This window comes from Apteryx rowi, unplaced genomic scaffold, assembly GCF_003343035.1.
Source record: "Apteryx rowi isolate R43461 unplaced genomic scaffold, aptRow1 scaffold_775, whole genome shotgun sequence".
In the NCBI taxonomy this organism is placed as follows: domain Eukaryota; kingdom Metazoa; phylum Chordata; class Aves; order Apterygiformes; family Apterygidae; genus Apteryx; species Apteryx rowi.
Genome location: NW_020451066.1, coordinates 96,930 through 109,646, shown reverse-complemented (window position 1 = coordinate 109,646; position 12,717 = coordinate 96,930). Strand labels below are relative to the sequence as shown.

Sequence of the window (12,717 nt, the reverse complement as noted above, 5' to 3'; positions counted from 1 at the left end):
AGGGGAAAGAGTTGAATGCCGTTTCCCAGCGGAGCAGAGTTTACAGCTTGCAGTTCTGTAGGAGGGTTCCCAATAGCTGAGGAATTCGTCCCAGAGGTGGCAGAGGCCACAGCTGATCTGCTGAACATCAGCTTCAGCACAGAAGCGTACCTGGGAACTTCAGCCTTTTTCTCAAATTCAAAAGTGGCAGCAAAAGCCGCATGGTTTCAGCTTATGTTAGTCTGTTAGTAAGGGGAAAGCACAGTAGTTACTGAAACAGGCTGTTGTCCTCTTGCAATGCAATGGCCGTATCTGCAGACAGTCGAAAACCCGTCAGAAGCATGAAAAGTGTATTTTACTTTGTAAAAATTCTTTGTTGTTGTTGTTGTTGTGTAGTGCTGGCGTTCTTCCCTCTTTGGTTCTCCTTCCGCGCTTCAGCTGAAGAGGTTTGCAGGTTTCCAGCACTAGAGTAAAAGGCCAGAGGTGGGGGAACCTGCGCTTCACGTGCCAGCAGCGTCCTGCCGCACGTGAAGCGGTTTTTCCAGCAAAGCCAGCCATAGTCATGCTTAACTGTTTCTCCTGTTTTCGATTAGCACCTATGGGTCTTGCAGATATGATGACACCCGGTGAGTCCAAACTCCCCCTTCCTCTCAAAGCAGATGGCAAGGACGAAGGCGCCCCGCAGCCCGAGAGCAAGGCAAAGGTATTTACCTCCTCTGCACGTGGTGTTGGTTCGGCCCGCAGAAGTCTGCTGTGTTGTCCTCCATCTTCTGGTTTTGGCCTACCCACTTCTGTTCTTTCCTGCATGCCTTTCCATTCACGTGCAACCTATTTGTTTGTTTCTTTTCTTTTCTTTTCTTTTCTTTTCTTTTCTTTTCTTTTCTTTTCTTTTCTTTTCTTTTGTTTTTCCTTCATTGTGTGGATCTGAAAGTTACTAGTTCTTACGGCATTTTAACTTGCGGAGGCAAAGCGACCCAAGCCAAAAGTTGCGTGCGGATTCGGCTGTGCCAGGTGGGTGGGGAAGAAGGGTCTTGCCTGGTTTCGATCCTTGCAGCCATTTTTCTCTGCCTTCAGTTATAGCTTCCTGTTTTGGCCGCCTCAGCAGCAGCAACATACTTTAATATTTTGCTTTCCTGCCTTATTTGATTAAAATAAGGTGAACAGCTTGGTTTTTTTCTTTCTTTCATAAGGGGAAACCCATGCTTAGCATTCCATGTGAGCTTGAAATAAGCATGGTGGCTTAGTAACTTTAGCCAAGCATCCAGCAAACTTTCCAAATTATACTAATTAACAATGTTGTTTTAATACCTTTTATATATATATATATAAATATATTTATATATGTGTGTGTTTTCTGTATGTGTCTCTCTGTTTATATATATTTTATATATAAAAAATTGGTCAGTCTGTTAAACTGGATGTATTTTTTTTGTTTTTAATAAAGTTTGCCCTGCCTTTGTCATATTATTTTTTTTTATTCCTCTACCACAGGATAGCTACAGCTCTCAGGGTATTTCTCAGCCCCCAACCCCAGGCAACCTGCCAGTCCCTTCCCCAATGTCCCCAAGCTCTGCTAGCATCTCCTCATTTCATGGAGATGAAAGTGATAGCATTAGCAGCCCAGGCTGGCCAAAGACTCCATCAAGCCCTGTAAGTGGCTCTGGTTTTTTTGGTTTTTGTTTATTTTTTTGTAATTAATTATATTTTAATGCTTGCTTGTTTGTTTTATAAATTCCTTTTCTTCATTATTTATCCACTAAACAGTTTTCTTTCTTTATAACACTTGGGTACAAATTCTGCTCTCGGACACATGACTGTAAGTTCCACTGCCTGGCTTCAGTGGGGCCCGAGCATGCTCAGCCAAGGGCAAAATTTGTCCCAATAGTAATTTGAAATAAGAAAGAGTAAAACTGCGTGCATCATGCAAGTGTGCTGTCTGGTAATACAGCAGTTGTTGTGAAGAAAACATCCTTCCTGTAATGCATCAGCTTCCAAGCATGCCRACTGTGTTGTTGAGGACGATTCCATTGCTGTTCCTGGGCCCAAACTCCTTCACACAACTGACTTCACTCTGTTTGCTGCACTTGTCTTTGCTAGTGTTGTGTAGAAAAAAACAAAACAAAACAGTAATCTTCTCCCCTACTGAAACTCAGATCTGTCAAAGTTTGAATTACAGGCTCAACACCACAAAAAAAGGGTCATGTACATTTTTGAGACTTTTTAAATTTTGAATTGTGTATTTGGAAATACAATTATTAGGTTATCAGGGCACTGTCAAATAATATCGTTTCTGATTTGCTTCATTCACTTATTTTGAAATAACCCAAACTGTGTGTAAAAAAAAAAAAACAACAACAAAAAAAAAACTTGTATTTACATTTTTAGAAAACTACTTTTTTAGATGAATTATGTTTAGTCTATCTGGTACAGGTTATAAAGAAAAATCTGTGTGAGATGCATGGAGTGAGCTAAAAATAAATGTTTTCATATATATGCATATATATACATGCATATACATACATAGAAAATCTATATTCATATATGTGTGTATATATATATAAAAAAGAGAATGCAAACATAACCATATATAGCCTATGGGGAGCAAATGTCCACTTGATCATTTTTGCTTTGTTTTTTGAATTAGGAAAATATATGTTGTTCCTCTTTTTTTCTTTTTAGTAAAAATAATAATCATAATTTCTCTTTAGTAAATTAGTGCAATATTTGGTTTTTTCCAATGTTAATGTGCAGTTAACACAGGAACAATTCTTGGATAATAACTTAATTTTCACAAGGTGATATGTTGAAGAGTATATCTCAAGGGAAACAGAGGAAGGCCATTTGGAGGGCAAAAAGGTCTACTCATCCAAAAATCAGATGTCTAGTGAATCCCCCAAGCAGAGGGGCAGCATGGCATGAAATGCACCACCTTAATTTTGATGTTTGTTTGGCAGCGACTTTGAGTCTCAGAAGGCGGCTGGTGTTACTTGTCCCCACAAAGTCCCATCTTCTCTTTTTTTTTTCACAGCATTTCAGAAAGGGTGGCACCAAAAACTGGGTTTGTTTTCTTTTTAGTAATGTTTTGGGTATTGTTTCTTTGGGAGGTTTCCTGGAGGAAAGCAAGAGAGCTATTGCATAAGCTGTCTAAACACATCCAGTTCTTCTGAAAGGGGCTACCAAGTGGTAATGCATTCCTGAGCTCATTGTATGAACTGCTTAACAAATCCAAGAGTCATCACGAACTTCTGTGGAGTTTTTTCCATTTAAACAAAATACAAAATACTGTGACAAAAATACAGAGACAAAATACAGTGTTGAAATATATAAATGGGGAAAGTTTGTGCTTTCATTTTTAGAGCTCTTCTGAATGCCTTTCTCTTCAAATGCTGTTGCATCTTTGGCTTCAGTTAGCCAGTCTCAGTACACAGATATGAGTAGTTACCATGCTTTAAAATGATAGAAGGATAAGTGCTGTAAGTTAGCTGATCTCTTTTTACCTATGAAGGCCAGCATACTGGATAACTTCATTGACTTCAACAACTGTCTGACATAGACTGGAACGATTGCTGGCATTTGGTTACGCTTGAAAAAAGCCTGAATTTGTTCATTCCTTTATTAAATTTTGAAGCTGCTTCATGTGCTACAACTTCTCCTTTCTAGCAGTGGATAAAAGTAAGGATGAATGGTCTGTCATTCACTTCACAGTATCCTTGGGATCCTAAGTGGATCCTCTCTTTCCGTGTTTTCTATATGAAAGTGAAACAAGAGAAAATGTACAGAAGAAATTGTTGAATGTTATGGTTTGAGGTTTGAGGGCTCTTTAGGGGTATAAGTAAAAGGATGCTGTTTTGCTATGCTAATTTTGAGTATAATGTCAATCACTGGCAGAGGAAAGGTGGCTTTAAATTAATTAAAAGAGGATATGAAAGTGTGGGTGCACACTGCACAGGGTCACTGCAACATAAATAGCACAGTAGGTTATGAAAACCCCATAAAGTGCTGTTCATTGTCCATATGTGTACATGGACCTTACACTAGAGTCAGCTGAATAGTACTATATAACAACAGTGCTAGCTATAAGAAGTCTGCAGAGTCCTTCGGGAAAAAAATCTTGACAGAGCATTTTCTCCTGCAAAAGTTTATGAYGGAGATTGGACTTGGGCCACTTTTTTGTTGCCTGTATGTGCTCACCTTGTTCTGTAGTGAAATAGGTCAGTATAGTAAGTGTAATATTGGCAAATTCTTTATTGAAGTGGGAGAGCTGAATATTAGATAGTTTTATAAATACAGATTATCTACAGAAATGTACAGAAACAACTGCCTTCTGCTTTAAAGCAGAATTTCCTACAGAAAATTTTGTTGTTCTGAAGGATTCTGTAAACTTACCATACAGGAGTCTGCATATAATACAGTTTTAATAGGTGGTAGGTGTACTAAAAATAATATATGGGGTTAAACAAATTCAGTATGGGAATTAGCTTCAGTTTCCTTATACCTTTTTTTTTAATCACCCATTTAAATATGGCTGGTCATATCTGTAAAAGAGTGCTGGAGACTGAGGGCAGAATAAGCTACAGCTAATTTACTAAAGGTATGTGTAACCAGCTTGCACCAGCATGCTCTTGCTACCAAAATTATCAACAAAACTTACAAAAGAAAAACTCATGATCTGCATTCTTCCAGCATTGCCTGGCATGTACCTGTTTATAACAGTCTGTAAATGAGATCTTCTTGTAATAAACCCTTATTTTCTGGGGTTAATATTTATGTGTAAGTAAATTTAGGCTTCCAGCTGAATCTGCCCATTAGGACCTTAAATTTGTGTGTAGACTGGCTTGCACACATCTGTCGTTTTTATGTGTTTAAGTTTATAAAAATACAGAAGAGGAAGAGATCTTTACTCTTGAGGAATAGCATTTTTCCCTCCAGTGCATTCTTCTAACGTTAACATTTCATTTTAGAAGAAAATTGCACCCATTTTACAAAGCGTGACAACCTGAAAGCTCACACAGTAAGAAACACTTCTTACCTTCTGTAAGCTGTGAAAAGTTTTCAGATTATACTGTCATTTTAGAGCCTGCTGCAACACTGCTGAAAAGCAACATCATTTGAGACGTGTGGTAGAAGAACTCAGTATGAAAAATTCTTAACCAGTTTCCACTCTGCTCCAAATCTGATTTTGAAAAGAAAACCTTAGTATATAAAAGTGAAAACATAAAAACGGTAAATCTGAATATTCTTTTAATAATGAACTTGCATAAAAGTGAAATAGAAACTACTCTGTTGCTTCATATGTTAAATATAAGCACATACAAAATTTGCTATGTAAAAGCTTAGAGCTTTAATTGGAGTTCTGTGGCATCACAAGGGTGAGATGAAGATTAATGCTGATGAACAGTAGAGTAACTTCGTCCTTACTGCAGTTGGTAATAGGGTAGTTCCAGTTTGTTCAGCTGTTCAAATTTGTATGATCGTGTGTCTGTTCTCGTTACAAAATCAAATATTTAGCAACATGACTTGCCTAATTCCCTTTTCCCACCTACCTCCAAAAAAAATCTTTGACGTAGTGTATTTGTTGAAAAGAAGCTAATTTTTTTAAAGACCCAAGTACATACCAAGTGCTACTTTGAGTGAAGGGATTTCCACTACAGAAACGGTTTGTGGTTCATTGCATAATCTATAGGGTTCACATCAAAGTACTTTCTTGCCATCCATTTAATATCAGTAAACCAAATTCAGCCTCGACTCTGACTTTAATAGGAGTTACACCACAACTGAATCTGACTCAAGTGAATTCAAGAGTGCACCTCGTTTCTAAGTAAGAGAGGTAATATTATCTCCCAGTAGGAAGGATTACTGCAAAGAAGTTACAGAATCAGGAAGCATGGCAAAAAACTTTACAGGAGGCAATGTATTTAAATAAAATTAATATCCATTCACTAGAAGGAAATAACAATGGCTCATGGAAATGCTTGGGTCACCCCCTCTTAGCTTCACATTTCTCTTCTGGCTCTCCTCCAGTGTTGCCAAGTTTCAGCTAAAGGCTGGAGGGAGATACAGAGCCTGTCACATTTTCCAGGCTAACGTGCAAGATGAAGGGTGGCAATGCTTTTAAAATCATTGACAATTGACTGCTACTGCACTACATCTCTCGTGATGTCATTGTGCCATCCCTCGCCAGCGCTGTGTGGGACATGGACAAGTGCGTGGGTCTGTAGCATCCCTGAGGTGCGTCTAGAGTCTTGTTTAGAGATCAACTAGCAATAAGTTGCTGCTTAGTTCAAAATGGTACTGCGTCATAGTCAAACTAAGAAAAAGGTTAAGGAAGGAAAGGGTGATTGACTAGATGAGTTTGAAGAAAGGTCTACTGCAATCAACAGCCAAGTTTATGATTTTACTATATAGATATAAAGAATACATTTCCTCCTACAGACCTTCATGTATATGGCTCCTTTCCCAAAGCTTTATATCAGTCTTTCCATCTTTTGTTTAACTCTGAACCATCCTGTCTTCGCTAATGAGCAATTCACTTCCCCTTCAGCAAGAGGGTCTTCCTGAGACAGAAGCAGCACATCTGCTGTTAGATTGGAGGCACTTCAGAGAGCGCATAGTCCATCCATGTGTGGCTGAGCCCAGCTCACAGAAAAGATAAAGTGAAAAGTTCCAGCTTGTGTAGCAGCCTCAGTACTTTGTGCTGTCTCCACACTGAGAAGAAAAGGGCATAAAGATAATTTGAGCCTTTGTTAGCTGTAAAGCCAGAACAGTAGCAACAGAATGGTTTCACTCCCGCCCTTCTGCAGCACGAGGGAGAATTCTGCTCTTTCCATCTCTTTTGGGATTCCTGGTGGTGGTTCAGCTCTGGTAGCTGTGCATCCCTGTTTTTCCTCAGGTCATAATACGCATTCTGTTTCCAAAAGCAGGGTATACGAAATGGCTATTCTCTTTCATCCTTCGAGAGAGGAGAGCAATAACTCATGACCATGCAGCTAACTGGCAGTTCATACAGAGTATTGCCACCAATCTACTTGTACTGTAGGCCCTCTTATTCATCTTTCTTTTGGCCAGTGGTGGTGGGAAGAAATAGAAAAGCATAACCGTTTATGACTATCTAAATTGAGCACTACTACCCAGAGTGCCGGGTTGCCGTAGTTTATGATTTAGGCTATTCCTGTGCAATTTCTGTTCTGGTAGAACAGTTAGGTTTTCTAACATCTTTCTTTTCGGGAAAGTGGAGGGAGTTGATTTGGTTTGTTTTTAGGATTTTATAAAGTTGTGTGGGACAAACTTGTTTTTAATGTTGCCAAACTACTGATGAGAAGCACTATGTGAGAGCTACCTGTTACTAAAATGACATGAGGCAACATCAGAAACTTGCCTTCTGGGATGCAAAGTTCAGATCAGTAAAAGAAATATGAAAATGGGGAGTTTGGGCCCTTTATTTACAAAGCTGAATTTTCAGTATATGGACAGAGTGTACTGTTTGTGCCTGAACTAGTAGCCTTCATTCCTGACTGTTGTGTGATAGCTTTAGTTTGTTTGACATCTTCTCTTTTTCAATGTTGTGAGTTTCTTACTTTCTTTTCCCTCCCCCTCCCACCCTTCCCCCAACTTTTTTTTTTCTTTTTGCTATTTAGAAATCAAGTTCCTCTACCACAACTGGAGAGAAGATCACAAAAGTCTATGAACTAGGAAACGAGCCAGAGCGCAAGATGTGGGTAGACCGGTATCTCACTTTCATGGAGGAGAGGGGCACGCCTGTGGCCAGTCTGCCGGCTGTGGGCAAGAAGCCCCTGGACCTGTTCAGGCTCTATGTCTGTGTCAAGGAGATTGGAGGTTTAGCACAGGTGAGAAAAAAACGCTTGAAAGTGAACATTTCAAAAACACGATACACATTCTTTCTGGAATATTTTCTGCTGGTTACACCATTACATTTTTAGCACTGACAACAGAACAAAGAAAATAGCATTTCATGATAATCAGGCTGTAATGTTTTTCTGGACTGGATTTTGGTCTGTATAACTGCCCTAAAAGTGCACGGTTTGAAACAAAAAATGACCATTGCCAAGGACAGATTAAAATGTTATCTGTTACAGGGAATCCAGCAATACTACTAAGAGAAGAGGAAAAGGACACTGGATCCAAGTCATGAGTAAGAAACAGACAATAGGGCTGAAAAGAAAGAGCTGGGAGCAAAAGGAGGTTTTGAAATCCATCCTTCTCAGATAGGTGTACTGCCTCTAGGACAAATCAGTTCATCTCTCCTGAGAAATGGCAGAGAGATTCTTGAAACACTGTCCTTCGTCCCAAACCTTTCATCTCTGAGTGTCCATATATTGTATATTTGTCCCTTAGACGTGGATTGTGTTTTCCCTGTGTTTGGAAAATGCTTATGGGGTGTTTTGTTTTGCCTTATGAACATTATGATAACAAGGGAGAGGTGAATCACTTAACTGAAACAAAGGAAAATAAAACCAGGAAGAGCTGAGAAAAAAAACGGTGTTAGAAGACGGGCATACAACTTTTGTAGCCTTGTTCCTTCTACTAAGAGTATTTGCTGTGTTACAAATGGGAGAAGCTTTGGTTTGTATTACCAGTTAACTGGAACTAGAAATTTTTGCAAAGGGATGTGTGGAAAATAACTTATTTAGGGCTCTGTATGGTTGACCACCACAGAGCAGAACCAAATATTTCCTTGTCTGTATAGCACTGTAAAAAGGTAAAGCAGGAGAACAGCTATGAAATGGTCAGTAGAAGCCGTCTTAGCTTTGATATTCAGTCATCTCTCCTTTCCTAATGCTTGCAAAGCATAGAGTTTCTCCCTCATGTCTAAGGGATCAGTCGGGCTAAGTACTGAAAGTTACTGTGAAGTGCTGAGGCCTGTCATTTCCACGGATTTAAGAACAGTTGAGGATGTTCAGTACTTTGCAGGATTAGGCCCTAAACATAGATGTATGGATAAATATCTATATATAATATTTAATATTAAAATACATATAACTTCACACTAACCTACAAAATTTGAACACCAAAGTATGGCAAATCAAATTAAATCCTCAGAGCACTTTTAGTGATATATCTGGTTATTTCAGGAAAGACACTCCCAACATCAATTAAAACATTTTTTATGCCGTTTTTAATAGCACACTTTACAACATAGGATTTGATTGCTGAATTAGATCATTGGCCCTTCAAATCCAGCGACGTTAGCTATTCCTGTTATTAAAGGAAGGCAGAGAACCCTAACACAGTTCACTTTGCCAGTTGTTAAATGCTAAATATGGGTAAGAGATGGCATCGTGACATTTTCAGTGATCAGTTCATGCTCCCCAGCATCATAAAGATTTGATTACTTTTAGCTCAGAAACTTTATTATAGGTAAATTGTGTCATGCAGCTTCTCTGCCTCATATGGTGTGACTGGGGCTGTAGTATATGACTGTTACCATTAGAAATTAAGCTGGAAGGTGAGATTCAAATGAGATATGCTAAAGAGTCCTTCATGTTTGCTTATTACCTGGGAATTTATTTTGTTTTGGAAGGCTCAGGGAAAATTTGCAGTGACAGACATTATGTATTACCAAAGAATAGATGCTGTGCACTCGGACTCATTTTTTGAAGGAGCTTGAGTTACAGATTTGTGTGCTTCAGTACTGATAAGAATTGACACTGAAAATAAAGGCTCCTGGTTCTGCTGTTATGCCCACATGAATGATCACCGTGTTTGTGTGTTTGGGGCTACTGAGAGGTGCAGGGCTTTGCCTGATGAGATTTATTTAAATGCATTTGAGTGATGTTCTCCTATAAAATTGTTGCTGCAACTGCTACGCTCCATGTCTCATGATGCTGCCCGGAGAGTGACAGGGAATGTAGCTGTGCAGCAGTGGTACATATTCTCTGTCTGAATACTTGCAAATGATGGGGTCCCAACATGAGCAGAGCAGCTGTTGGCAGTCTTCTTTTAAATGCCAATATACTGGGCATTTAGGCATGAATGTTTCTGTTTGCATTATGCAGTGTGTTCATTATGCACCACTTAGCTCTAAGTCAGTAGGCACAAAGGGCTGTGTAACTGGATTTCAAGCCTCAGCAGGGGCAGTTTACGAAATCTCTTCTCCTTTAACTCCTGGGTTCTTGCAGGATGTACCAGAGAAATAAAAACATTTCACAGAGCCATGCCAATCTGCCTGCTATTAACACTATCCCCAAAAGATTTTTGTTGACTGGCAGCAGGTACAGTGTTATCACACATAGAAATGTAAGAAATATTTCCTTTGCTGGAACATAGGCTTTAGCAGAGGTATGGGTAATGATAACCTTTGTAGTTATACAAGTTAAGTTGGGTCATAAAATCTCGTGGCTTGGGGCAAGTTCTAGTCATCATGACATGCAAGAATCAGGATTCTTTCCCAACAGAGGCCAAGATGCTCAGACCTTCAACGCCCATTTATTTCAGTACTGCCTCCCCTCATTGGATCATACGTAGCCACTGCACAACTGTTTTGAGTGAACATTGGGCATTACAGCAAAAATACTGGCTGCTGTTACTGGTACAACTGAACAAGGCGGTGGTATCGGCCAGGATGACAAATGAGCTAAGCTGTTACTACAGATCAGTGTTTGAGGAACTCATGAACAGCTTCTTTCAATATTCTTTGCCTTCCACTGCAAACAAGACTCGGAGCAGAGTTATGTAGTTAGCACTGTAATACAGAGTATTGCTGGACTAGCCCTGTGTATTTGAAGTCTGCCTTAATTAATTAAGGGGTCTCATTTCACTTTGCCTCTCATCTTGCAAAAAGATCATTGATCTGTCCCTGCAAGACGCCCTAAAGTGACAGGACTTGAACCAGGAATTATAGGCTGAACTGTTTGACAGCTGGTGGCTATTTTGGAGGAAAAATTATTTTTCATATCAATGCTCAAACACTTCAACTGCGGAATAATACTGTTATTGCTTTTTAAATAAGTTTTTAGAAGCTGCTTTTTAATTAGAATGGGGTGGATGCGAATGGGTGTCAGAGAGAGTGAGTAGTGAGTGTGTTTGCTTGGAGATGAATTGCTAAGTGAAGAGCATGGGCCCTGGAAGAGTGCAGGGCATTTAGAAGATGCACCATGCAGAAGACTTCAACAAGCAAGGCTTTTTATGTAGCTATCAGCAAGTTTCTTAATGTTTTTATAACTGTAAATGCTGTCTATGCATTACTGCATGTGGGAGTAATGAGCATTTCTTAAAAAAGGAAAATAAAAAAAAGTAAACCGAGACATTAAGTGCTTTTTTTGTCTTCTGACTTTTAAACAAACCACTTTGCTGCAAGCCAATGATTCTGCCATTTATTGTGCTAGGTTAATAAAAACAAGAAGTGGCGTGAGCTGGCAACCACCTTGAACGTTGGCACTTCGAGCAGTGCAGCCAGCTCCCTGAAAAAACAATACATTCAGTACCTGTTCGCCTTCGAGTGCAAGATTGAGCGTGGGGAGGAACCCCCTCCAGAAGTCTTCAGCACTGGAGATACTAAGAAACAACCTAAGATTCAGCCGCCATCTCCTGGTAAGTAGAAAAACTGCAGCCTCTTACCCAACCATTTTTTAAAATGCAGAAGATGCTCTTTAGATTGCACTTAGTGTGTTTAGAAGCATCTCTTGCTAATGCAGGACAAACTAGGTGAATAAATACATTGTTGGCGTCCTGTCTGCAAACCTGAGCTAGCTCCTGGCTCATGTCACATTTAACTCTGAAGGGCCACTGAAGTTACGTACCTGGTTTGTCACTGCTCACTCATACAAACAAACATATATACTCACTCAAACGTATGAAGATGTGTGCATCAACATATGCTTAAGTATTTGCTTCTCAACGTGACAGATTCAAAGTTATCAAGGTAGGAAAGATAGCATTATGCAAGGATATGCTTGTAGTGTGTGTTAGACGTGAGGCACCCAGTATTAAAAAGTGTCCATTTATTAAAGATCAGATCGTGTTACTTGCAGTTGCATTACTGTTGCTCTGAATATTCAGCATGGCTATTGGGAGGTAAAATTTCTACTTAATATGAGTAAGGATGGTAGAGGCTGGACTAATCAGTGGCTCTCAGACAGTTGCTCTGATACGGTTCATTTTGAATATGTGGCAGATGGAGAGAGCTGAGAGTGTGGTATATCCTCACAACCAGACTTGGTGGTTTAGAGGCACGCTCTCTAGCCTGTTGTTGCTAATCCTGTGTATCAGATTAGCTGTTAGCATCACTGTCAGCATCTTGTCTGAAAAACTGGCATGGGCAAYGCTTGATTTTGGTCACTGTTTTGCATGTACACTGTGGTGTTTGAAACCACACTGTTTTCTTTCTGTATTAATTTAGCTCAAGATTTGATAGTCATGATTGATATTCAACGCAGGAAAATTTTTAAGTAGTAATATTTTAAGTACATAGAAAAAGGGGTAACAAATATTTTTCTATAATGTTGACTCCTGGGCTACCTATGGAAGAGGAAAATTCCCCTTTGATTTGCTGGTTATTAGGCTTTTCTGGCCAATAAGATAATTTTGTTAATACCTATCTTCACAATTACTATCAGGCCGACCACCTCCTCTTACTGCTGGCAGAATATCATTCCTGGAATAGTTAAAGCAGTTTCCTGCATTAGAAGGCAGCATTTAATATAAGTAAAAAGTATTTAAAATAATTTATTTCTGTTACTGCAGTTCACTGGCTGAAAACAGGAAGGGGAGAGGCAGGGATCT

At 39.4% G+C, this 12,717-nt stretch overlaps 1 protein-coding gene across 15 annotated transcripts in view; it reads left to right on the top strand.

Annotated features, from left to right (window-relative positions):
• Positions 1-12,717, top strand: part of ARID1B (AT-rich interaction domain 1B) — a 257,557-nt gene that overhangs the window by 220,603 nt on the left and 24,237 nt on the right. For 9 of the 15 annotated variants that reach the window (XM_026088568.1, XM_026088576.1, XM_026088571.1 and 6 more), the window contains 4 exons: positions 573-682; positions 1,471-1,629; positions 7,614-7,823; positions 11,322-11,526. In XM_026088568.1, coding sequence (XP_025944353.1) covers positions 573-682; positions 1,471-1,629; positions 7,614-7,823; positions 11,322-11,526 — 684 coding nt within the window. The remainder of the gene's footprint in view (positions 1-572; positions 683-1,470; positions 1,630-7,613; positions 7,824-11,321; positions 11,527-12,717) is intronic. The other 6 variants (XM_026088579.1, XM_026088580.1, XM_026088575.1 and 3 more) reach the window with 2 other exon arrangements.